Genomic DNA, 27,819 nt, shown 5'->3' with positions numbered 1-27,819 from the left:
GGGGTCAAAGTGTTTGTTAGGAACAAGTTCCTCTCCACTTCCTGACCAGGGCTACTCTCCCCAGTGGAGATGGAGGGAGCGAGGGGATGGGGAAAAGAAGAAAGTGATGGAGAAAGACAGGAAGGGGTTATCAGGAAAGGAGTTCAGAGGGTACAGGGGTGGATGTGTGTGTGTGTGTGTGTGTGTGTGTGTGTGTGTGTGTGTGTGTGTGTGTGTGTGTGTGTGTGTGTGTGTGTGTGTGTGTGTGGTTGTGTTGTCTCTTGGGGCTTTGAAGACTGATTGCCTCGAGGGCCCTGAACTGTACTGTATGATGTGGACACCTGTAGCTGCTGATCACAGCCTGTGTCTGATTGCAACTAGCTCTCTCAGTCTCAAGTCAGAATTAGACATTCATCCATGTTTGTCAAATTTCGAAGTTGTTGCAAACGTCACATTTCAAACTGTTTAAGGATAAGTTTCGGCATTAACTCTGTATTTTTAAGTTTAGGGTTAAGTTTAGGCATTAACTCAGAAAAGTGAAGGTTATGCATTAACTCTGAATAGTTAAGGTAAGGGTTAAGGTTTGGGATAGGCTTAAAATGCTGGATTCAAAATTGCAACCTTTGGAACCTTCAGAGGCAGATGTTTACTCCCATCTGCATCCCTGTCAACAACACCCTAGCAAAACCCAAACCTACTTGAAGGTAACAGTGCTCACTGCTGCCCCTAGTGGCCAGTTTTCTACATCATCTCCCGACGTCCTCAAACATTTTAAGGTTCCCAAGTGGCACAGCGGTCTAAGGCACTGCATCTCAGTGATAGAGGCGTCACTATAGACCCTGGTTTGATACTGGGCTGTATCACAACCAGCTGTGATAGGGAGTTCCATAGGGCGGTGCACAATTGGCCCAGTGTTGTTCGGGTTAGGGGAGGGGTAAGCCTTCATTGTAAAATAAGATGGATGTTGAATACTGACTTGTATCACGGGTGACCTGGCTGCTGATTGAGCTGCAGCACTAAATGTGATGAAAAGGACTGGACAGCTGCATGAAAAGCATCTAATTACATAGGTATGTGTGAGTGATGAGCTGCGCTGTTAGCATCAATAGTCTCTAGCCATTAAAAACTGATGGTCCACAAATCTAATTGAATCTGAAGAACCCTTTAACTGTAACAGAATATGGAAAAATATGACCTTGGCATCCCATAATCTGAACCATCAATTTATACACTTTAGGTTTGTTCACAGACTGTATTTAACACCAAGGAAACATTTTACGATGAAATTGGCCTCAACTCCGAAGTGTTCACTGTGTCCCCTAAATCAGGTAGGCACATTCCTTTACAGTGGGCCCACTGTATATGATGTGGGAGGAGTGCCCTGAATTGAAATGCTTCTGGGGCAAAGTTACAACATCCATTTTGAAGTGGTTGAATATAAATATTCAATGCTTTGCATCTATTATATTACTGAAAGATGATAGCTCCTTGAATCTCTCCATCAATCAATCGCTCTCCGTAGCCGATGTGAGTAAGACCTTTAACAGGTCAACATTCACAGACAGATTACCAGGACGTGTACTCTGAGCATGCGCTGACCAACTGGCAAGTGTCTTCACTGACATGATCATCCTGTCCCTGACTGAGTCTGTAATACCATCATGTTTCAAGGAAACCACCATAGTTCATGTGGCCAAGAACACCAACATAACCTGTCTAAATGACTACTGACCTGTAGCACTCACATCTGTAGTCATGAAGTGCTTTGAATGGCATACATCAACACTATTATCCCAGAAACCCTAGACCCGCCCTTATTCGCATACCGCCCCAACAGATTCACAGATGACGCAATGTCTATTGCACTCCACACTGCCCTTTCCCACCTGGACAAAAAGAACACCTACGTGTGAATGCTGTACATTGACTACAGCTCAACGTTCCACACCATAGTGTCCACGCAGCTCATCACTAAGCTAAGGATCCTGGGACTCAACACCTTCCTCTGCAACTGGATCCTTGGCTTCCTGACGGGCCGCCCACAGGTGGTAAGGGTAGGTAACAAAACATCTGCCATGCTGATCCTCAACACTGGGGCCACTCAGAGGTGCGTGCTCAGTCCCCTTCTGTTCTCCCTGTTCACCCATGACTGCATGGCCAAGCACGATTCCAACACCATCATTACGTTTGCCGAACGACACAACAGTGGTAGGCCTGATCACCGACAACAATGAGACAGTCTATAGGGAGGAGGTCAGAGACCTGGCCGTGTGATGACAGGATAACAACCTCTCCCTCAATGTGATCAAGACAAAGATGATTGTGGACCACAGGAAAAGGAGGGCCGAGCATGCCCCCATTCTCATCGACGGGGCTGTAGTGGAGCAGGTTGAGAGCTTCAAGTCCCTTGGTATCCACATCACCAACGAACTGTCATGGTCCAAACACACCAAGACAGTCATGAAGAGGGCACGACAACGCCTATTCCAAACACACCAAAACATTAATGAAGAGGGCACGACAACACCTATTCCCCCTCAGAAGACTAAAAAGACTTGGCATGGGTCCTCAGATACTGGGACCTCAGTTTTACCTCTGTACCATCGAGAGCATCCTGACTGGTTGCATCACCACCTGGTATGGCAACTGCTCAGCCTCTGACCACAAGGCACTACAGAGGGTAGTGCATACGGCCAAGTACAACACTGGGGCCAAGCTTCGTGCCATCCAGGACCTCTATATCAGGCGGTGTCAGAGGAAGGCTCTAAAGATTTACTCCAGCCACCCTAGTCATAGACTGTTCCCCTTGCTACCACACGGCAAGCAGTAAAACACCAAGTCAGTAAAACACCAAGTCTAGGTCCAAAAGGCTTCTTAACTTCTTGGATATAGGGGGCGCTCTTTTAATTTATGGATAAAAAAACGTTCCCGTTTAAACAAGATATTTTGTCAGGAAAAGATGCTAGAATATGCATATAATTGACAGCTTTGGAAAGAAAACACTGTCGTTTCCAAAACTGCAAAGATATTGTCTGTGAGTGCCACAGAACTAATGCTACAGGCGAAACCAAGATGAAATTTCATACAGGAAGTGCCCCAGATTTTGAATGCGCTGTGTTCCAATGTCTCCTTATATGGCTGTGTATGGGTCACGAATGAGCTTAGACTTTCTGTCGTTTCCCCAAGGTGTCGACAGCATTGTGACGTATTTGTAGGCAAATCAGTGGAAGATTGACCTTAAGAGACTACATCTACCAGGTGGCCGCTTGGTGTCCTCCGTTGCAATTATTGCGTAATCTCCAGCTGCGTGTATTTTTCGTTTGCTTCGTGGAGAAACACAGCTGCCACAAATGATTTATCATCGAATAGATATGTGAAAAACACCTTGAGGATTGATTCTAAACAACGTTTGCCATGTTTCTGTCGATATTATGGAGTTAATTTGGTAAAAAGTTCGGCGTTGTAGAGACTGCATTTTCAGATTTTTTTCTTAGCCAAACGTGATGAACAAAACGGAGCGATTTCTCCTACACAAGTAATCTTTTTGGAAAAACTGAACATTTGCTATCTAACTGAGAGTCTCCTCATTGAAAACATCCGAAGTTCTTCAAAGGTAAATGATTTTATTTGAATGCTTTTCTTGTTTTTGTGAAAATGTTGCCTGCTGAATGCTAGGCTTAATGCTATGCTAGCTATCAATACTCTTACACAAATGCTTGTGTAGCTATGGTTGAAAAGCATATTTTGAAAATCTGAGATGACAGTGTTGTTAACAAAAGGCTAAGCTTGTGAGTGAATATATTTCTTTCATTTCATTTGCGATTTTCATGAATAGTTAATGTTGAGTTATGGTAATGAGCTTGAGGCTATAATTACAATCCCGGATATGGGATTGCTCGACGCTAGAGGTTAACAGCTTCTACCCCCAAGCCATAATACTCCTGAACAGCTAATCAAATGGCCACCGGACTATTTGCATTGACCCCCGCCCCCATTTTTACACTGCTGCTACTCTCTGTTTATTATCTATGCATAGTCACTTAACCTCTACCTACATGTGCATATTACCTCAATTACCTCGACTACCCGCACATTGACTCTGACCAGTACCCTCTATATATATATAACCTTGCTACTGTTATTTTATGTTGCTCTTTAATTCTTTGTTATTTTAGTTTTTTCTTCTTTTTTTCATTTTTCTTTGTATTTATTTATTGTTTACTTCAGTTTATTTAGTAAATACTTTCTTAAAACGTATTTTTTCTTAAAATTACATTTTTGGTGAAGGGCTTGTAAGTAAGCATTTCACTGTAACGTTTACACCTGTTGTATTCAGCGAATGTGACAAATAAAATTTGATTTGATTTCGATTTTTTATAATTTTTTTTGGCAGGCAGCACTGATGCAAAAAAATATGTTCTCTTAGATGGCAATCACCTCACTCTCCCCCAATTCACCAGTGGATACAGTTAAATTCGGATGAATGACGTGCCCAAAGTAAACTGCCTGTTACTCAGGCCCAGAAGCTAGGATATGCATATAATTAGATAGATTAGAAACACTCTGAAGTTTCTAAAACTGTTAAAATAATGGCTGTGAGTATAACAGAAATGATATGGCAGCCAAAAACCAGAGGAGAATCCATCCTGAATTATTCATTTAAATGCTTGTTTATGGGAGATTCAAAGGAATACCTCCCAGATTGCAGTTCCTATGGCTTCCACTAGATATCAACAGTCTTCAGAAAGAGTTTCAGGCTTATTTTTTGAAAAATTACTTAGTAATTGTTGTTTTTCAAGGTGGCTCTCATTTTGAATGTAATCTTGTGGCGCGTACCTCGTTATTTATCTCCGGTATTGAACATACTACATTCCGTCTTAAATTTGATCGTTGTTTGACTTGTTTGGGCGAAGTTTATTGGTAACTTTTGGGATTTCTTTGTATGCACGTTGCACGAGTGGAATGGGTGGATTACTTTGTAGGGATATACTTACTTTGTAGGGATATAAAGAAGGACTTTATCGAACAAAATTACCATTTGTTGTGTATAGCTGGGACCCTTGGGATTGCAAACAGAGGAAGGTCTTCAAAGGTAAGTGATTTATTTTATAGCTATTTCTGACTTTTGTGACGCCTCTGCTGGTTTGGAAAATGTTTGATGCTTTTGTGTGTGGGGCGCTGTCCTCAGATAATCACATGGTATGCTTTCGACCTAATGTCTTTTTGAAATCTGACAATGCAATTGGATTAACAAGAAGTTATGCTTTTAAAGGATGTAAGACAAATGTATGTTCGTGAATGTTTAATATTACGATTTTTGTATTTTGAATTTCGTGCTCTACAATTTCACCGGATGTTGTCGAGGTGGGGCGCTAGTGTCCTGTCAGTGTTGCCAACTCCTCAGTAAGGAAAGTAGCTATTGGCTGTCCTAAAAGTCGCTAGAAGTCGCTAAATGACATCATCACTTAATTTGCATAATTGGCCATGTGCATGTAATTGTGATGGATGCTGTAGGAGAAAGGAATAACACCGTGGGAGAGACAAAAAGTGAGTAAAAAACACCCTAAATATGTTTAGAACTACAAATGAGCAAGCTGCAGAGTGGCACACACAGCGAATAAGAACCAGATATTTGAGGCCATACTCCTTCAACACTTTATGGACCCCATTGTTAATCCCTGTCATAAGAGGCATTGTCAGTCTCTTTTTTAAAGACAACGCTTCTCAAGGAAAGCCACAACAGCACGGGCTATAGATTTGGCATCTCCACCATCCAACTCAACAAGCCTCAGAAATGTTGATACAATTGTCTGCTTGGTGTCACTAAAGTACCTTATCACAACCCCTAGGTGCTTAGAAATACTTACATCCGTGGACTCATTGAGGAGGCTGAAACACTGGTCACCCACATCTGTGACCAACTTTTTCAGAAAGTATGGTGCTAGAACACCATTAATCATTTCTGTGCACTTTGAAGTGGGTAGCAGCAGTGGAGTCTGAGAAAGCAGCTCTACATGCTTCTCCAATGTGATCACATGTCAGCATGGAACAGTGTTCAGCGATAGCTAATGCCATGGTGGCCTCAGTCTTTTTTGCAGAGTAATTTTTTTTAACCATAAATGGCAGCTTTTTTGGGGTGGAACTGTTATAAGTCCATATATCACAAACCCCTGAGGTGCCTTATTGCTAATATAAACAGGTTACCAACGTAATTAGAGCAGTAAAAATAAGTGTTTTGTCATACCTGTGGTATACTGTCTGATATACCACAGCTGTCAGCCAATCAGTATTTAATACACTTGATATAAGAATGGGATTGGGGGTCGGGGGTTGAGACAGGTTAGGGGAATGGCATGGGGGGTTGGGGGTGGAGACAGGTAAGGGGAATGGGATGGGGGGTTGGGGTGGAGACAGGTTAGGGGAATGGGTTGGGAGGTTGGGTAAAGACAGGTTAGGGGAATGGGATGAGGGGGAATGGGATGGGGAGTTGGGGGTGGAGACAGGTTGGAAGAATGGGATCGAGGTTGGCTGGAGACAGTTTGGGGGAATGGGATGGGGGTTGGGGGTGGAGACAGGTTGGGGGAATGGGATGGGGGTCGGGGGTTGAGACAGGTTAGGGGATGGGATGGGGAGTTGAGGGTGGAGACAAGTTAGGGGAATGGGATGGGGTTGGCAGTGGAGACAGGTTAGTGGAATGGGTTGGGGGTGAAGACAGGTTAGGGGAATGGGATAGGGGTTGGGAATGGAGCCAGGTTGGGGGAATGAGATGGGGGTTGGGGGTGCGGACAGGTAAGGTGAATGGGTTGGGAGGTTGGGGTGGAGACAGGTTAGGGGAATGGGATGAAGGGTTTGGGGTGGAAACAGGTTAGGGGAATGGGATGAGGGGTTTGGGGTGGAGACAGGTTGGGGGAATGGGTTGGAGGTTGGGGGTGGAGACAGGTTGGGGAAATGGGATGGAAGGTTGGGGTAGAGAGGTTGGGGAAATGGGATGGGGTTGAGGGTGGAGACAGGTAAGGGGAATGGGATGGGGGTGATCTTATCTGTCGGAAAGATATCAGTTTGTCTCTGTGAATGGTTTGTCCTCTGACAAATCAACTGTAAATGTCGGTATTCCTCAAGGTTCCGCTTTAGGACCACTATTGTTTTCACTATATATTTTACCTCTTGAGGATGTTGGGGAATGGAATAGGGGGTTGGGGGTAGAGAATAATTGGGGGAATGGGATGAGGGGTTGGATGGAGACAGGTTGGGGGAATGGGATGGGAGTTGGTGGTGGAGACAGGTTACGGGAATGGGATGGGGGGTCGGGGGTTGAGACAGGTTAGTGGAATGGGATGGGGGTTGAGGGTGGAGGGTGGAGACAGGTTAGGGAAATGGGATGGGGTTGGCGGTGGAGACAGGTTAGGGGAATGTAATGGGGGGTCGGGGGTTGAGACAGGTTAGGGGAATGGGATCACAGGGATTCTCTGCCTCTAACCCTATTACAGGGGCTGAGTCACTGGCTTACTGGTGCTCTTTCTTGCCGTCCCTAGGAGGGGTGCGTCACTTGAGTGGGTTGAGTCACTGATATGATCTTCCTGTCTGGGTTGGCGCCCAGACTTTGTGGGCTATACCTGGCCTTGTCTCAGGATGGTAAATTGGTAGTTGAAGATATCCCTCTATTGGTGTGGGGGCTGTGCTTTGGCAAAGTGGGTGGGGTTATATCCTTCCTGTTTGGCCCTGTCCGGGGGTATCTTCGGATGGGGCCACTGTGTCTCCTGACCCCTCCTGTCTCAGCCTCCAGTATTTATGCTGCAGTAGTTTATGTGTCGGGGGGCTAGGGTCAGTTTGTTATATCTGGAGTACTTCTCCTGTCTTATCCGGTGTCCTGTGTGAATTTAAGTATGCTCTCTCTAATTCTCTCTTTCTCTCTTTCTTTCTCTCTCTCGGAGGACCTGAGCCCTAGGACCATGACTCAAGACTACCTGGCATGAGCACTCCTTGCTGTCCCCAGTCTACCTGGCCGTGCTGCTGCTCCAGTTTCAACTGTTATGCCTGTGGCTATAGAATCCTGACCTGTTCACCGGACGTGCTACCTGACCCAGACATGCTGTTTTCAACTCTCTAGAGACAGCAGGAGTGGTAGAGATACTCTTAATGATCGGCTATGAAAAGCCAACTGACATTTACTCCTGAGGTGCTGACTTGCTGCACACTCGACAACTACTGTGATTATTATTATTTGACCATGCTGGTCATTTATTAACATTTGAACATCTTGGCCATGTTCTGTTATAATCTCCACCCGGCACAGCCAGAAGAGGACTGGCCACCCCTCATAGCCTGGTTCCTCTTTAGGTTTCTTCCTAGGTTTTGGCTTTTCTAGGGAGTTTTTCTTAGCCACTGTGTTTCTACACCTGCATTGCTTGCTGTTTGGGGTTTTAGGCTGGGTTTCTGTACAGCACTTTGAGATATCAGCTAATGTACGAAGGGCTATATAAATTAATCTGATTTGATTTGATTTTGAGGGTGGAGACAGGTAAGGGGAATGGGATTGGGGTTGGGGGTGGAGACAGGTTAGGGGAATGGGATGAGGGTTGGGGGTGGAGACAGGTTGAGGGAATGGGATGGGGGGTTGGGGGTGAAGGCAGGTTAGGGGAACGAGATTGGGGGTTGGGAGTGGAGACAGGTTAGAGGAATGGGATGAGGGTTGGGGGTGGAAACAGGTTGGAGGAATGGGGTGGGGGGTTGGGGGTGGAGACAGGTTGGGGGAATGGGATGGGGGTTGGGGTGGAGACAGGTTAGTGGAACGGGATTGGGGGTTGGGGGTGGAGACAGGTTGAGGGAATGGGATGGGGGGTTGGGGGTAGAGACAGGTTGGGGGAATGGGATGAGGGTTGGGGGTGGAGACAGGTTGGGGGAATGGGATGGGGTCGGGGGTGGAGACAGGTTGGGGGAATGGGATGAGGGTTGGGGTGGAGACAGGTTGGGGGAATGGGATGAGGGTTGGGGGTGGAGACAGGTTGGGGGAATGGGATGGGGGGTTGGGGGTGGAGACAGGTTGGGGGAATGGGATGAGGGTTGGGGTGGAGGCAGGTTGGGGTAATGGGATGAGGGTTGGGGGTGGAGACAGGTTGGGGGAATGGGATGGGGGTCGGGGGTGGAGACAGGTTGGGGGAATGGGATGAGTGTTGGGGGTGGAGACAGGTTGGAGGAATGGGATGAGGGTTGGGGGTGGAGACAGGTTGGGGGAATGGGATGGGGGGTTGGGGGTGGAGACAGGTTTCAGGGAATTGGATGAGGGTTGGGGGTGGAGACAGGTTGGGGGAATGGGATGAAAGTTGGGGGTGGAGACAGGTTGGGGGAATGGGATGAGGGTTGGGGGTGGAGGCAGGTTGGGGGAATGGGATGGGGGGTTGGGGGTGGAGACAGGTTGGGGGAATGGGATGAGGGTTGGGGGTGGAGACAGGTTGGGGGAATGGGATGGGGGGGTCAGGGGTGGAGGCAGGTTGGGGGAATGGGATGGGGGGTCGGGGGTGGAGGCCCACTTTTTATTTAGCTTTTTCTTCCTGTTTATACTAAAGTAAGTAAAGACTTTGCAGTTATGCACTTACTGTAATGTTCTATTTTTTTTTCTGAGTGGCAGTCCACAGGTAAATAATGAATTGAAAATATATGGAATATGAAATTATTTAAGTGTAAATATTGTGCCTGTAACCACCCCCCAACCACCCTCTTTCTAAATACCCTTTCCCTCAAAACTTCCCTCTCTCTTCTTTTCTCCTGCCTCTTTCTTGCCCTGTCTCTTTCTTGCCCTCTCTCTCTCTCTCTCTCTCTCTCTCTCTCTCCTCTCTCTCCTCTCTCTCTCCTCCTCTCTCTCCTCTCTCTCTCTCTCTCTCCTCTCTCTCTCTCTCTCTCTGCTCTGGTTAGCACTGGTGAGTCCTATGGGAGTGACTGGCCTAGAGAAGGAGAATCAGAGAAAAGTAAAGTAAAGAGAGTGAGGGGGGAGGCCCCAGCGGTTCTCTGATGAATGAGAACCGCTTGAGCGTTTAATGGTCAAAGGGAGGGGGGTTAAGGGGAGGGGGTAACCACATGCAGATAACCTATCACAGGAAGGCCCATTAGCTGCACTCTATACTGGCTGCTCAGGAAATGAGAAATGACAGGGAAATATTTCCTCCCTTCCTCACTTCTGGACGCGTCCCTGGCCGAGGCCTCCTCAAGCCTGCTCCCTTTGAACCTCCTAGTTGCGCTACACTCTCTGGTGGATAGGCTGAGGCTAGGACTGAGGAGGCCGTCTGCATTAACCTCTCCCCCCTGCGGCCCATCAGGCCCCAAGTAGATGAAGATGGAGCTGGGAGAGCATAGGAGCAGGGGATTACCATCCATTTATCAGGGAACACCTGCTACTCCGGAAGAGTTCATAAGGCCTGCCATAGATCAGCTCGGCCAGGCACCGCCATCCACCATTAGATGGTTATAGCATGTGGTATGGAATGTTAATTATGTGTTATTATTGTATAAAGAACCAAGGCTAACTGGACTGATTTAGTGGAGGGACGATGCAGACAACTGTAGGAGGCATGGTCTTTAGGGACCAAGGATATAGAAGATAATGTCTTATTGCATCATTTGTCTGGACCTAATAATACACCTGTGAAGGTAAGGTGATTGTAATATGCTGAATTGACCATAGTTCAGACTCCTAAACAGTGCTTATATTATGGCCAGTGATAATCATGTAGTCATGTGACAACATATACATACAGTAGGGCAAAAAAGTATTTAGTCAGCCACCAATTGTGAAAGTTCTCCCACCTAAAAATATGAGAGAGGCCTGTAATTTTCATCATAGGTACAAATATGACAGACAAAATGAGATTTTTTTTCTCCAGAAAATAACATTGTAGGATTTTTTATGAATTTATTTGCAAATTATGGTGGAAAATAAGTATTTGGTCACCTACAAACAAACAAGATTTCTGGCTCTCACAGACCTGTATCTTCTTCTTTAAGAGGCTCCTCTGTCCTCCACTCGTTACATGTATTAATGGCACCTGTTTGAACTTGTTATCAGTATAAAAGACACCTGTCCACAACCTCAAACAATCACACTCCAAACTCCACTATGGCCAAGACCAAGACCAAAGGACACCAGAAACAAAATTGTAGACCTGCACCAGATTGGGAAGACTGAATCTGCAATAGGTAAGCAGCTTGGTTTGAAGAAATCAACTGTGGGAGCAATTATTAGGAAATGGAAAACATACAAGACCACTGATAATCTCCCTCGATCTGGGGCTCCACGCAAGATCTCACCCTGTGGGGTCAAAATGATCACAAGAATGGTGAGCAAAAATCCCAGAACCACACGGGGGACCTAGTGAATGACCTGCAGAGAGCTGGGACCAAAGTAACAAAGCCTACCATCAGTAACACACTACGCCGCCAGGGACTCAAATCCTGCAGTGCCAGACGTGTCCCCCTGCTTAAGCCAGTACATGTCCAGGCCCGTCTGAAGTTTTCTAGAGAGCATTTGGATGATCCAGAAGAAGATTGGGAGAATGTCATATGTTCAGATGAAACCAAAATATAACTTTTTGGTAAATTTCAACTCGTTGTGTTTGGAGGACAAAGAATGCTGAGTTGCATCCAAAGAACACCATACCTACTGTGAAGCATGGGGGTGGAAACATCATGCGTTGGGGCTGTTTTTCTGCAAAAGGACCAGGACGACTGATCCGTGTAAAGGAAAGAATGAATGGGGCCATGTATCGTGAGATTTTGAGTGAAAACATCCTTCCATCAGCAAGGGCATTGAAGATGAAACGTGGCTGGGACTTTCACCATGACAATGATCCCAAACACACCGCCCGGGCAACAAAGGAGTGGCTTCGTAAAAAGCATTTCAAGGTCCTGGAGTGGCCTAGCCAGTCTCCAGATCTCAACCCCATAGAAAATCTTTGGAGGGAGTTGAAAGTCTGTGTTGCCCAGCAACAGCCCCAAAACATCACTGCTCTAGAGGAGATCTGCATGGAGGAATGGGCCAAAATACCAGCAACAGTGTGTGAAAACCTTGTGAAGATTTACAGATAATGTTTGACCTCTGTCATTGCCAACAAAGGGTATATAACAAAGTATTGAATTAAACTTTTGTTATTGACCAAATACTTATTTTCCACCATAATTTGCAAATAAATTCATAAAAAATCCTACAATGTGATTTTCTGGATATTTTTTCTAATTTTGTCTGTCATAGTTGAAGTGTACCTATGATGAAAATTACAGGCCTCTCTCATCTTTTAAGTGGGAGAATTTGCACAATTGGTGGCTGACTAAATACTTTTTTGCCCCACTGTACCTATGTACAGTATTTTTGGCTGTTGAAATATGATCATACTGTAGCTGGTATGGCCATAGAGGATTTATAGTACATGGTGTATGACAACCATTTTTTTATTTTTTTATTTAACTAGGTCAGTTCAGAACAAATTCATATTTACAATGACGGCCTAGGAACAGTGGGTTAAATGCCTTGTTCAGGGGCAGAACGACAGATTTTTACCTTGTCAGCTTTGGGATTCGATCTAGCAACCTTTTGGTTACTGGCCCAACACTCTAACCACTAGGCTACCTGCCGCCTCAAAACCATAGTGTGTGGTCACAGTAGGTCAGAGCTTGATGGTAAGGTGTGTTAGTGCTGAGCATGACCAAAAGCCTGTATCTTCAGGACCACGATGGAATAACACGGCTTTAGCCCCACTGGGTCTTCTAGCCCTGGTGGACGTACCTGTGAAGTGTCATGGTTGAAGATGATGGAGCTGAGGTCTCCACAGTTATAATGTGTGATGAGGTCCTCTGTGGTGAAGGAGCCCTGCAGACTGCCTGCTCTCACACTCTCATGCTGCAGCAGGGTCTGGTTCAGAGCAAACAGCACCTGCAGAGGGAGGAGGGAGGAACTGTTAGGGACTTTACCGTGTGGAACAATGAGAGCATAACAGCACTACTGGAAGTCTCCCTGTATTATGACTCACACTAACACAAGCATACAAGCACACACATACTGCACTGTACTGTACTGTACTGTATGATGTATAGTTTACAGAAGCTTATTTCTATTAGTTTCCTAATGTTGCCCATCAAGTGCAAACTGGCTGTAGGTAAAAAAGACCACAAGACGGATGGCAGAGCTCCAGTGTCTCCACCCCTCTCCTCTCTCAGGGAAATAGAAGGGAGAGCTGAAAAGACAGAGAGTGCCCCTTTAAAAATAGCTCTCTCAGGGCCTCAACAAGGTAAATTTACAGCCCCCATTAAAATAAAAAGTAAACCCTCTTCAGAGATCATTTATGGCGTGCAGCAGCCAGCGGGCCCAGCGACACTGCAGCTGTCCCAGACACCAGGGGTTAACCCTCCCAGCTCCCGCCCCCTCACTCCCACACCCACCTCTGACTGGCCTGGCAGCCCCCAGCCAGCTGTCAATCAGGGATAAGTGTTCTGACAGGAGCGCTAGGTGGAGGGTGCGAGGGAGAGAGTGGTTTACTCAGAGTACAGAGGGTTGAGTTTCAGGCTGTCTCAGATTCCGCCCACTGACACATTCATATCCTATGATGGTGCGGTCAGTTGATTTGCACCCTTGATTACGTATGTATGTACAGTATGCATGTATACTGTATATCACCGCTATTTACTTCTCCATCCAGTCGTTTATTCCTAATTGCCTCCAGCCGGGTCAGTAAAGAAAAGTGATGGCTATGGTAAATACTGATGGTCGACAGCCCATCCGCATGATTTGTGTGTAGGCTTAAGGCATACAGCTGTGCAACTGATCTATCCCGAATTCAACACACTCTGAGTTATATGTAATAATTCACACAATGATGTTATGTTTTTGCAATCACTTATTGAACTGATAAATGCCTTATTGTATTGCCTTATTGAATGTTGCTTAAACTGTTAGTAACCTTAACAATGAGCTCAGCACTCCCTAATCCTCTCTCTCTCTCTCTCTCTCTCTCTCTCTCTCTCTCTCTCTCTCTCTCTCCTCTCTCTCCTCTCTCTCTCTCTCTCTCTCTCTCTTCTCTCTCTCTCTCTCTCTCTCTCTTTCTCTAGTTGGTGTAGTCTGAGGTCAATGTATTTGCTAACCAGTCTTCCAGGCAGTGCCTTAATAAGGTGCCTCTGTACTAACGAGGGGAGAAAAGACTGGAGAGCTGACAGCAGGGATGCCTCTCTCTCCCATTCACTCTTCGTTCCTCCCTTCCTCCCTCCCTCAATCCACTCTCTAACTTCTTCTCATCTTTCCCAATCGCACGCACCCTACCCCAGGACCTCACTCAGCCTCACACTGTAAGGAGAGAGGTGAGTAATCTAATTTATTTTATTAGACGTATTTCACAGAATCTATTTTCAGCTGAGAGCGCAGCGGCGTGCTGTCCTCCTGCCAAAGCGGTAATCCCAAAATGGGCCTTGATCAAACCTGTGGCCATAACGGCAAATATGCTTTCATTCCCGCTCCAGGACCCCCTGCCGGCTCCATAATGACAATACCTCATATATTTATTCCTATCTCACGTCTGCTTGCTTTATTGTCTTCATTTCCTTCCCCCCACGCCGGGTCACATTGGAGGGTGATGCCTGGCGAGCTCAGGCACATATGTGCGTTGGCGTTGCCCAAGCCCTTGACCTACACGGCTCTATGCCTGCCCAGGGCTTTGTACTGCTGCCAAGAGCAATGCCAGAGCAGGCCCTGGGTAGAAAGAGGGCTGAGGTTCGGGCTGGGGTAGGGAGCACCAGCCCCTCTGTACTGCTGCCAGTGCTGTGACTTTCCTTAAATACAGAAAACTGCACCAGACACTCTGGACCTGGTGGAGGAAGAGGGAAGTAGTGAGGGAGTGAGGAAGGGGGTGGAGGGAGTTTTGGAAAGGGGGCTGTGAGTGGTGAGGTGTGGTAAGTCAATATTGTTCTCACACTGTGGAGACTGTACATCTCTGTGCTGTTGCCATAGCGCCTTCGCTGTGATGTGTTGAATGAGTGTGTGTGTGTGTGTGTGCGTGTGTGTGTGCGTGCGTGTGTGTGTGTGGAGGCTCCTCAGCAGAGGAAGGGGAGGACCATTGTCCTCAATGAATTTAAAAAAAAATGTAAATGTTAAACATAAAACTTTCTTTTTTAGATAAAACAATACTAAATATATTAATGTCACCAAATAATTTATTTTAACACTGTTTTGCAATGATTGTCTACAGTAGCCTCAACAGCACTCTATAGGGTTGTACCATTGTCACGTTCACTGTCTTCAAACTCCCTGTCATAAATGAGCCAAGGCACAGCGTGCATGTAATTCCACATCTTTAATCGGAGTGAAACCTTCACAAAAAACAGGTAAACAGAAACCAAACGTGACGCAACCATGGTGCACAGAAAATAAATAGTTACCCACAAAAGGCTGCCTAAGTATGATTCCCAATTAGAGACAACAATAGACAGCTGCCTCTGATTGGGAACCATACCCGGCCAACAAAGAAACAGAAAAACTAGAATGCCCACCCAAATCACACCCTGACCTAACCAAATAGAGAAATAAAAAGGCTCTCTAAGGTCAGGGCGTGATAACCATAGTGTAGTGTAGGCAGAGGACAGCTAGCTTCCGTCCTCCTCTGGGTACATTGACTTCAATACAAAACCTAGGAGGCTCATGGTTCTCACCCCCTTTCATAGACTTACACAGTAATTATGACAACATCCAGTGGATGACCTCCAACCTATCAGAGCTCTTGCAGCATGATCTGACATGTTGTCCACCCAATCAAAGGATCAGAGAAATAATCTAGTACTGAAAGCATAAGCTACAGCTAGCTAGCACTGCAGTGGATCAAATGTGGTGAGTAGTTGACTCAAAGAGAGAGAAAGACAATATTTGAACAGTTTTTAACAAATTATTTATTTTTAAATGAAGGAGAAGCAAGAGAGAGAGCAAGAGAGAGCTTCATAAAGTATTTAGACCCCTTGACTTTTTCCACATTTTGTTACATTACAGCCTTATTCAAAAAAAAAAAAAAACATATTGACAAGGTGAATTATTATTTATTTTTTTACATTTCAGCAAATGTATTAAAAATAAAAAACAAAAATACCTTTACCATTGATCATCCTTGAGATGTTTATACAACTTGATTGGAGTCCACCTGTGGCAAATTCAATTGATTGGACATGACTTGGAAAGGCACACACCTGTCTTTATGAAGTCCCACAGTTGACAGTGCATGTCAGAGCAAAAACCAAGCCATGAGGTCCAAGGAATTGTCCGTAGAGGTCTGAGACAGAATTGTGTTGAGGCACAGATCTGGGGAAGTTTACCAAAACATTTCTGCAGCATTGTAAATGGAAGAAGTTTGGAACCACCAAGACTCTTCCTAGAGCTGGCCGCCCAGCCAAACTGAGCAGTCAGGGGAGAAGGGCCTTGGTCAGGGAGGGGACCAATAACCTGATGGTCACTCTGACAGAGCTCCTCTGTGGAGATGGGAGAACCTTCCAGAAGGACAACCATCTCTGCAACACTCCACCAATCAGGCCTTTGGTAGTGGCCAGACAGAAGCCACTCCTCAGTAAACAACACATGACAGCCTACTTGGAGTTTGCCAAAAGCACCGAAAGACTCTCAGACCATGAGAATCAAGATTCTCTGGTCTGATAAAACCAAGATTGAACTGTTTGGCCTGAATGCCAAGCGACACGCCTGGAGGAAAACTGTCACCATCCCTACATCCCTACGGTGAAGTATTGCTGTGGGGAAGTTTTTCAGTGGCAGGGACTCAGAGACTAGTCAGGATTGAGGCAAAGATGAAAGGAGCAAAGTACAGAGGGATCCTAGATGAAAACCTGCTCCAGAGTGCTCAGGACCTCAGACTGGGGTGAAGGTTCACCTTCCAACAGGACAACGACCCTAAGCATACAGCCAAGCCAATGCAGAAGTGGCTTCGGGACAAGTCTCTGAATGTCCTTGAGTGGCCCAGACAGAGCCCGGACTTGAACCCGATCGAACATCTCTGGATAGACCTGAAAATAGCTGTGCAGCAACGCTCCCCATCCAACCTGACAGAGCTTGAGAGGATCTGCAGAGAAGAATGGGAGGAACTCCCCAAATACAAGTGTGCCAAGCTTGTAGCATTATACCCAAGCAGACACTATGTTGTAATCGCTGCCAAAGGTGCTTCCACAAAGTACTGAGTAAAGGGTCTGAATACTTATGTAAATGTAATATTTTTTTATAAATTAGCAAACATTTCTAAAAACCTGTTTTTGCTTTGTCATTATGGGGTATTGTGTGTAGATTGATGAGAAGAAGGAAAAAACGATTTAATACATTTTAAAATGAGGCTGTAATGCTACTAGACGTTTCCACTTCACAATAACAGCACAGTTGACCAGCTCTAGCAGGGCATACATTTGACGAACTGACTTGTTGGAAAGGTGGCAGCCTATGACGGTGCCACGTTGAACGTCACTGAGCTCTTCAGTATGGGCCATTCTCCTGCCAAAGGTTATCTACGGAGATTGCATGGCCGTGTGCTCAATTTTATACACCTGTCAGCAACGTTGTGGCTGAAATAGCCGAATCCACTGATTTGAATGGGTGTCCACATACATTTGTCGTGTAGTGTATGTCTTCAAATCTATTTCACAGGCTAGGTTGTAGCAACCTCATGATGGGTATAGGAAAAATTAGAGTATCATGTAGAGCCTAAACCTATCAATGATACATTGTGCTGGGTGAATGGAATAGGAATGACAGTCATCTAATATGTTCTAAAAGAATTAAGGCCATGCTCATTAAAAAAAATGTTTTTCCTCCCTAGTCTTAAACGGAATCGATCCCCACTGGTGTGTGTGTGTGTTTGTGTGTGTGTGTGTGTGTGCGTGTGTGAGTGTTGACAGACAGAGTGGCTGTCCTTCAGATGAAAAAAACCTGTGGGCTCTCCTCCGTGGCCAACGTGAGTAAAACATTTAAACGTGTTAACCCTCACAAGGTTGCCGGCCCAGACGGCATCCCTAGCTGCGTCCTCAGAGCATGTGCAGACCAGCTGGCTGGTGTGTTTACGGACATATTCAATCAATCCCTATCCCAGTCTGCTGTGCTCACATGCTTCAAGGTGGCCACCATTGTTCCTATTCCCAAGAAAGTAAAGGTAACTGAACTAAATTACTATCGCCCTTTAGCACTCACTTCCGTCATCAAGAAGTGCTTTGAGAGACTAATCAAGAATCATATCACCTTCACCCTACCTGATACCCTAGATCCACTTCAATTTGCTTCCCGCCCCAATAGGTCCACAGACGATGCAATCGCCGTCAGACTGCACACTGCCCTGTCCCAAGAGGACAAGAGGAATACCTGTGTAAGAATGCTGTTCATTGACTACAGCTCAGCATTTAACACCATAGTGCCCTCTAAACTAGTCATTAAGCTTGAGACCCTGGGTCTCGACCCCACCCTGTGCAACTGGGTCCTGGACTCTCTGACGGGCCGCCCCCAGGTGGTGAGGGTAGGAAACAACATCTCCACCCCGCTGATCCTCAACACTGAGGCCCCACAAGGGTGCGTTCTCAGCCCTGTCCTGTACTCCCTGTTCACCCATAACTGCGTGGCCATGCACACTTCCAACTCAATCATCAAGTTTGCAGACGACACTACAGTAGTAAGCTTGATAACCAACAATGACGAGACAGCCTACAGGGAGGAGGTGAGGGCTCTCAGAATGTGGTGTCAGGACAAATAACCTCTCACTCAACATCAACAAAACAAAGGAGATGATTGTGAACTTCAGGAAACAGCAGAGGGAGTACCCCCCCATCCACATCAACGGGACAGTAGTGGAGAAGGTGGAAAGTTTTAAGTTCCTCGGCGTACACATCACGGACAAACTGAAATAGTCCACCAACATAGACAGCGTGGTGAAGAAGGCGCAACAGTGCCTCTTCAACCTCAGGAGGCTGATGAAATTTGCCACCTGAAACACTCACTAACTTTTACAGATGCACAATCGAGAGCATCCTGTCGGGCTGTATCACCGCCTGGTATGGCAAATGATCCGTCCACAACCGCAAGGCTTTCCAGAGGGTAGTGCGGTCTGCACAATGCATCACCGGGGGCAAACTACCTGCCCTCCAGGACACCTACACCACTCTATGTCACAGAAAGGCCAGAAAGATCATCAAGGACAACAACCACCCGAGCCACTGCCTGTTCACCCCGCTATCATCCAGAAGGTGAGGTCAGTGCAGGTGCATCAAAGCTGGGACAGAGAGACTGAAAAACAGCTTCTATCTCAAGGCCATCAGACTGTTAAACAGACTTCACTAACATAGAGTAGCTGCTGCCAACATACAGACTCAAATCTCTTGTCACTCGTCACTTAAAAAACGTCACTTTAATAATTCCTACATATCCTACATTACTCATCTCATATGTATATACTGTATCCTATACCATCTACTGCATCTTGCCTATGCCGCACGGCCATGGCTCATCCATATATTTATATGTACATATTCATATTCATCCCTTTACTTTTGTGTGTATAAGGTAGTTGTTGTGAATTTATTCGATTACTTGTTCGATATTACTGCACTGTCGGAACTAGAAGCACAAGCATTTCCCTACACTCGCATTAACATCTGCTAACCATGTGTATGTGACAAATACAATCTGATTTAATTAGATTTGATTTCTCTCTCTGCCTATGGGACAGGTTGTCACAGGTTAGACCCCTGACATCACAGACATCACAGTACCTTGCAGAAGTGGGTGGTGATTATCGCATGTGATTTATCAACACACGTCACTTCACACAGGTTACTCATCACAACGCCTTCGTGAGAACCTCAAATGATCATTTAGGAAAGATTGCATAAAGATCCAAGCTGGAAAGTGCTCCACGCTGACAGTCTTGGAACGTCAGCATTCCAAAATTTCATTAGTGGTCTGTGGAAAGAAAGAGAGATAGAAAAAATCGAGAGAACGTTAACATTCTTTTCCAAAAAAGAGAAGGAGCAGAAAACCCCCACATTTATCAACACGTGTGTGCATAGAAGCAATTGACCTTGAAGTGTATTAGACTCTGGCTGTTTGTTAGCATTAGTGTTCCTGGTTTTCCCTCTGAGACTTTTATGCTGTTATAACACGTAACGAGTAGGTGCTGTTGACAAGGTGTTGGACAGCTCGCTCATGTCAACTACCTCACTCCTCTCACTCCCTTTCCTCCCCAACTCTCTTTCTTTCTCTCTCTTTCTCTCTCATTCACTCTTTAAAAATAGGTGTTAAAACTCAAACTCTTTTTCCTACTCTCTCTCTCTCTCTCTCTCTCTCACTCTCTCTCTCTCTCTCTCTCCCTCTCTCTCTCTCTCTCTCTCTCTCTCTCTCTCTCTCTCTCTCTCTCTCTCTCTCTCTCTCTCTCTCTCTCTCTCTCTCTCTCTCTTTTCTTTTTCTCCACTGAGACTGAGGAATGGGGCACCCTTCTACCCCCTCAAAGTACATCGAGAGAACAAAATAAATGAAGAGTGAAATAAAGAGCGAAAGAGAGAGGTAGAGAATGTTACACAAATAAGGGCAGGTTCTAATGAAACATGTGTTATGCAGATGGGGGGGTATTTCCTCTGGAGGAGTGGTCAGGGTAGGGAGGCATCATTACTGGAGGTGGGCACTGGGTCTAATGTTGGATAGGCACAGGTGCATGAGCGGCATGAGAAGCATGGAGAGGTCTGCCAGCATCAGGCAAAAGATCTGAGAAGTATTTGAAGAAGTCTGCTCACATATATTTAATCACCACTGATCAAGATACATAGAGAAACAGCTTAAGGTATTGTTCCTCTCCACTGCCTGCCTCCCCCTGGGAGCTCCTAGCGGTGGTTGTGTTTCATCAGCAGACCCCGGGCCTCTAAACCAGGGACACGCTCGGCTGGGCTCCGCTGGGAAGGCACGGGGCTTAGCCCAAAGGGAATGGGATTCATAGTGGCCTGGGAACACGGGGGTGAACGTGGCTGTAATAACATCCAGAGTTAACTAGGGTTGGGAATCATCATACACACACTCTGCTGAGTGGCTCCGCTACGGGGGATACTATAGGTTTTGTGAGTGTGTGATCTCGTGCCTGAGAGAACCTGTGCATCGCTGCCTATGAAAAGACACCAAGTCACAATCCTCTAAACTCCCCTAAACTCCCACCGTCTACTGTCTGATCACAGAAGTCTGAAAAGTATACATTTCCTCTTTTCACCTAATATCTTTATAGTGTCTGCTTGATGCCTGTTTGAATGTCATACTGACCATGTCATTATTGCTCTTTCAAAAGCAACGTCGTCTGATCTTTTACGTCCAGTCTAAAACACACCTTGAATACATTACTGTAGGAAATGGAGATCGTGACGCACAAGAACACTTCAAAGTTGTCTGTACAATCTCTGCTGGTAGTAGCTTCACCATAGTCTCCAACAGTTTTATCAGCTATCCCTCATACATGATATTTTTTCTAGGTAACCCTGTAACCTGTCAGTGCTATAAAACATAACAATGCTTTCAAATGTGATTTCCAACTTCTGAGAATTGCCTAAATATTTTTACAACCCCTTGGCGCCTCTTTTGTGTAATTTTCGCTTATTCGAAGGTAAGCAATGCCTTCAGCTGATCACATCTGGCAATAGCAACAGCCGGGTCCCTTACACAGTCTTTACCCTGGTTAATACCCACTCTAGACATGCAAGCACACACACGCACACGCACGCACGCACGCACGCACAGACACACACACACACACACACACACACACACACACACACACACACACACACACACACACACACACACACACACACACACATACACACACACACACACACACACACACACACACACACACACACACACACACACACACACACACACACACACACACACACACACACACACACACACACACACACACACACACACACAGCCAGATAAAACTATTGTCCCTTGAAGACATCATTTCTGGTTTTGACTTTCCCTATCTCTCTATCTTTCTTCTTCCCACTCTATCCCTCCTGCTCTCTCTCTCTCACCCTTCTGTCTCTCTCAGCCCAGGAAATCCAGGGATTACCTGGGGACAATCCCAGTGGCAGTAGCCTGGTGCTCCCAGCTTCTACAGAAAGCCTCCCTCTTCTCTCTTTCCTCCCCTCTCCCACCCTCTTCCTCCTCCCTCTCTTCTCTCTTCCCTCCCCTCTCTCTCTCAACCCAGGGGCTCCGGTGATGGACTCTGCAGGACCATCTCAGCATGGCGGGGGGACAAATCTCCTCATCCTTTTCTCTTATCCCTCCATTCTGACCTCCTCCCTTGGTCAATCTCTGTCTCCTAGCCTCCACTCTTTGCTCTCCTTCAGTCCCCATCTCTCTCAGTCCAAACCCTGGCCTTGGCTCTAAAGCCCCTCTCCCTAGCCCCCAGCCCAGTAAATAAGAACATGTGGGGGGATCGACCCGGCTCTCTTTACACTTGTCCACAAACAAACCCTGCTGTTTGATTTAGCAGCCCAAATACAACACCATTCATCCATTCCTTCCCGCCTGAACATTTTGAAAACAATAAAGTATCATTTGAGCTGGAGAACAGCTGCCTCTTCACTGTGAATACCCAGGAATGGTGTGAGAAAAAGAGAAAGACAGAGTGGGCGGAATTAAATAAGAAAGAAGGGGTGAAATAGTGCTCGATCTTACTGTCTTTCAGCACTGCTGGGTGTTGAGGTAAGGGGTGGGGGTGTAGAGAAAGGAGCAGAGGAACATAGCAGTAACGTTGTTAGGTCACAGAAAGACCTGACCTGTGTAAGCCAGCAGCCCACAGCCTACAGACAGGCCTGTACTGTGAGCACCAACACATTCTGCATATAGCTCCTCTTTTCCCAGGGAATGATCTTATTGAATCCCATGGGCTTCATCGGCCTCAATTATGATGTGTGATGCTATCAGAACCAGATGAGTGGACTCATTCCTTAGTCAGAAAGACCGGGGAGACTCCTGCATGTATAAAACATACAGCTCCAACCAAGGGGCCACTTTTCTCTTATCTTGAAGTCTGCTTTGGTTCATTTAATAGCTTTAGACAGTGTAATTCCCTAAGAATGATTTGTATTTCTGCAACGTCCCGTTCTAAGATCCTGCTGAAACATGAGAGTAGCACATAATCTGGTGTATGATTGAAGATAAATTGTGCCATTGCCAGAAAACTAATGCAGATTCAGGGGATATGAGCAGCAGTGTGGGGGTAGGACCAGTCCCTTTGCAAGACTTAATTCCTCTGAGGTTGTGCTGAGTGGGTCCTGTCACCAGAGCTGTGTGTGTGTGAAGGCAGTGCCAGGTACAGCCCATCTCTCACACACAGCTCAGATGAAGTATGACGTGAAGTCCTCATGCCTCATACATCTGATCTTGGGCCTGTGTCAGTTCAGACTGACGTTACTGGAGCCTGCACTGATTGATAAGCGGCTCTCTCAATGTGCTCCATATTGCCTGGGTAGTGTACAGGACTATGGCATGGTATAGCATTTAAATAACTGCAGCATTTCCATATAAAAGGAGCATGATTGAAAGGCTATTATGTATGAGTTAATGTCTGTGTGTAGTGCATGTGTGTCCATTTGTGAAGGGGGGTAAGAGTGAAACAGAGAGAGGGGGGGATAGAGAGAGCGAAAGCCATGTGTTTATAGTTAGCAGGAGAGCAGGAGAGAAAGCCTCTGTGCTCTTCCCCTGCCCACCCCATCCCTCCATCCCCCTCTTCGATCAGGTCTGGAGCACAGCTGGCCCAGCATTGCCCTCCACCAGCCCACCTCTCCTCTCCTCACCCCTCCATCCAGACAGACCTCGATCCTCCACACAGTTATCAACAACATCACTCACCCTCTCTCTTCATTCCCCTCTCCTCTCCTTCTTCTTCCTCTGATTGGTTGCCTTCTCCCTCCCACCACCGTCTGTCTGAACCCTGTTTATTTTGCTTTCATCTTCTCTTCCTCCTTCCTGCATTCTGCTCCCACTCCTTTCTACATTACTTGTGTCTATGTGTGTGTATGTGTGTGTGTGTGTGTGTGTGCCACGCATGTATGTTATAGTGCGGTCAGTGTGTATTTGTGTGTGTGTGTGTGTTTGTGTGTTATGGTGCGTTCAGTGTGTGTTTGTGTGTTATGGTGCGTTCAGTGTGTGTTTGTGTGTTATGGTGCGTTCAGTGTGTATTTGTGTGTTATGGTGTGGTCAGTGTGTATTTGTATGTATGTGTGTATGTGTGTTTGTGTGTTATGGGCGGTCAGTGTGTGTTTGTGTGTATGTGTGTGTGTTTGTGTGTTATGGTGTGGTCAGTGTGTATTTGAGTGTATGTGTGTGTGTTTGTGTGTTATGGTGCAGTCTGTGTGTGTGCTGAGTGTACAGTGCAGTGTCTGTCTGACTGAGCAGCAGCAGCCAAAGGGAAGAGGGCAGGCTCTACTCCCCTCAGTCACGGCTCCTCCAGACACCAAACACTAACGCAGCGTAATCCCAGACAAACACACCATTTCACGGCAAATCAGAGGGAGAAATGTCAAATTTTACGGAGCACAGTCAATCTGGAGAGGCTGTACCTTGAGGGCAGTGAAAAATACACAGAGATAATATGTGTGTGTGTGTGTGTGTGTGGGGGGGGGTAGTTATGGGGAATCACAAGGTGCCTGAGGGTCATGCTGCCCTGTCATTTTCAATGTATTTTATTATATAAAAAAAAACTTCTGTCAGCACATCCGTTTAAGACAGATCAGAAATCATCTCCCCAATGAGAACAAGCTGTCTGAGAAAGAGTGTGTAAGAGAGGCACAAACCCCGCTCAGCTCTCCACTGCAGGACCGACAGCACACACTGAGCGCTGGGAAGAACCCCGATTCAGATGCCGTATCTTCATTTTATTATCCTGTTTCTGCAGGAATTTTCCAATGAAAACTTGTAGTGTATTTGAGGTTTAAAAAGGCTTCTAAAGTTTGTAATTTCCACTTAAAAATGTCACACTTGATTTGCAATAACGAAAAATGTATCAGCCCCTACAAAAAATGTCCATTAATTATAAACCACATAATAATTCACATTTCCTGTTGCTGCAGGATAATTTTTCTGCTGTAGCAAACTGGCTCAAATTAAGATCCTACATATATGTCAAGTTGGTGCCTCTCCTTGTTCGGGCGGCGTTCGGTGGTCGTCGTCACCGGCTTTCTAGCTGCCACCGATCTACGTTTCTTTGGTTCCCATTGCGTTATAATTATTTCCCCTATTTAACCCCCTGGTTCTCATGATGTTTTGTGCGTGTTTGTTCCTTGTTGAGTGTTATTGGACTGCTGTGTCATTGTGTGGTTTCCCTGCGTGGAATCGTATGGTTGTTGTTTTTTGAGTAAAGTACGTTATTTTAGTTCTGTGTCCTGCGCCTGACTCCGTCCCCACCGCTGCACACTGACACTTGACAATATGTCCTTCAAAAGACACAACTGTTTTTTTCTTGGTGAAAATGATTTGTGGATATTTGTGGATTCCCCCTCACTGGACAGCCTGTCAGAGAACCCTGCTGTTCAGCCATGTCCTCTCACTCTCACACACACAAGGGTTGTGCCCAATTCAGAGTTGAACTGAGAATGTCTCATAAATTACAGTTCAATTCTTGAAATTGATACAGAATTGTAATTAGAATTTGAATTAAAGGAAATATAATGGAATTCAGTGCCTCTTCTATTCTATATTAGGTGTAGTCTATACAAATATACATATTGTACATAAAACATTAAACATGTCACTATATACATGCATATAAAATATTGATGAACCAACTGAAAGGAAATGAATGATCAAGGAAAACAAATATATATGAATATTCGAAGTTACTATATTTCACGAATCACTTACATTTAGTCTAACCCTCAAGTTGACCATAAAGCCTTCAAAAAGAAGCCAAACAAATGGAATGGTTGGTGGAAATATAATTTGCTATTCTACACTCTTAGAAAAGGGTTCCAAAAGGGTTCTTCAGCTGTCCCCATATGAGAACCCTTTTTGGTTCAAGGTAGATCCCTTTTAGATCCCTTTTAGGATCCATGTAGAACCCTAAAGGGTTCTATCTGGAACCAAAAGTGTTCTTCAAAGGGCACTCCTATAGGGACAGCCAAAGAACTCGTTTAGATTCTAGATAGGACCTTTCTTCTGAGAGCGTAAGCACTCTGGTTAAAAGAGTATAGAAATATTGTTTCCAGAGAAATGTGATATATTCTTTGGTATCTGGAAGTGTGACCTGTCAGATTCAATGAAATTCTCATGTTCTATGACTGAGTGGAATTTCTTTGAATTGCACTGTATAAGTTCTACTTCCTGTTACTCAAACTCAAATTCCACACACTTAGAAAAAAGGGTTCCAAAAAGGTTCTGCGGCTATCCCCATGGGAGAACCCTTTTTGGTTACTGGTAAAACTCTTTTGGGTTCCATGTAGAACCTTCCATGGAAAGGGTTCTACCAGGAACCAAAATAGGTTCTTCAAATGGTTCTCCTATGGGGACAGACGAATAACCTTTTTCGATTCTAGATACTGTAGCTATTTTTCTAAGAGTGTACATCCTGTGGGGTGTATCCAATTCAATTCGAAATTCAATTCATGATTAGGCACAAACCTAACACATACACACACACACACACAAACACACACAGAGTATACACACACACAGAGAGTATACACACACATTACCAGCCCCCCCCCCCCCCCCCCCCCCCCCAGTGGTCAGATGATACGTCATGTTAGCCCCTGGCATCCCCTCTCCCTCTCTCTGTCTCTCCAACCCTCTCTCCCCTTCTCTCTCGGTCTCTCCAGAGGACTGTCCAAAAGTACCTTGGAAGCAGAGAGTGTGAATTGAAAGCAGATGAAGTAACAGCCAGTCTGAAGCCTTTTATTCTTTAATCTACATTAACAAGGCTACACTTGAGCCTTCTCTTTCCACTTCCTGACTACCCCTTTCCCCCCCAACATTTTCTGCCAACACCTCTACAACCCCCCCAATAACCCACCTTCACCACTGGCCAATCCATGACAGGGAGCCAAGCCAACCCAACCTGCATGATGGACAGAAAAAGTGACATAAACTGAGGGAGCGATGGAGAACGATCAGACGGAGAGAGAAACAGACAGACAGACAGAGATGACAGGAAGAAAGAGAGAGGGAGAATGAGAATTGAGAGAGAGAGATGAGTTATCCAACAGGCTGGCAATGAGAGAGGCTCCCTGTTTACTGCTGGTCCTAATTAGTCCACAACTCGTCCCCCATCCCCAAACCCTAAACCTACAGTACTGTAGAATCAACAGCTCTTCTAATCCTCTACCCTCTGTTACACCTAGCCTAGATACAGTTCTCACCATATATAACCTTCACACCCTGACAATAAACAGAGCCCTAGCCACTTAGACCAAACCTTAACACAAAGCTCTCCAAAAGGATCCACTATAAGAGAGACACTTGAAGTGTATCCCAGATCCCTTAATGCCTGTTTGAAAAGGAAACAATGGGAGTAGAGTCAGTCATATTGGGCAGCAACCACTGATGGCTCTCCCATTCATGATAATAACACAGTCATAACTCCATGGGTCTGATTGGTGCATTAACACTTATCAGGACAGGAAGTGTCCTATGGGCATACTGTAGTAGATGAATAATAATAGTGATTAACAGTAAGGGTTACGGTACTGTATGTTGTTGGTGGTAATGGTGGCTGCTGGGGGGTAAAATGGGTAAGACAGTGCTGGCCATTGGTGAGAACAGAGCTGGATGTCATATCAGAGCTGGGGCCTTTTACTACTCTC

General features: G+C 45.6%; 1 protein-coding gene across 1 annotated transcript in view; it reads right to left on the bottom strand.

Moving 5' to 3' along the window:
* The window catches only part of trabd2b (TraB domain containing 2B), an 89,464-nt gene that overhangs the window by 22,732 nt on the left and 38,913 nt on the right, over positions 1-27,819 (bottom strand). The window contains exon 3 of the mRNA XM_031786067.1: positions 12,749-12,895. Coding sequence (XP_031641927.1) covers positions 12,749-12,895 — 147 coding nt within the window. The remainder of the gene's footprint in view (positions 1-12,748; positions 12,896-27,819) is intronic.

The sequence above is a fragment of the Oncorhynchus kisutch genome, linkage group LG13 (assembly GCF_002021735.2).
Source record: "Oncorhynchus kisutch isolate 150728-3 linkage group LG13, Okis_V2, whole genome shotgun sequence".
NCBI classification, from domain to species: Eukaryota; Metazoa; Chordata; class Actinopteri; order Salmoniformes; family Salmonidae; genus Oncorhynchus; species Oncorhynchus kisutch.
Note: the sequence above shows the minus strand (reverse complement) of the source record. Positions and strands in the feature narration are given on the sequence as shown.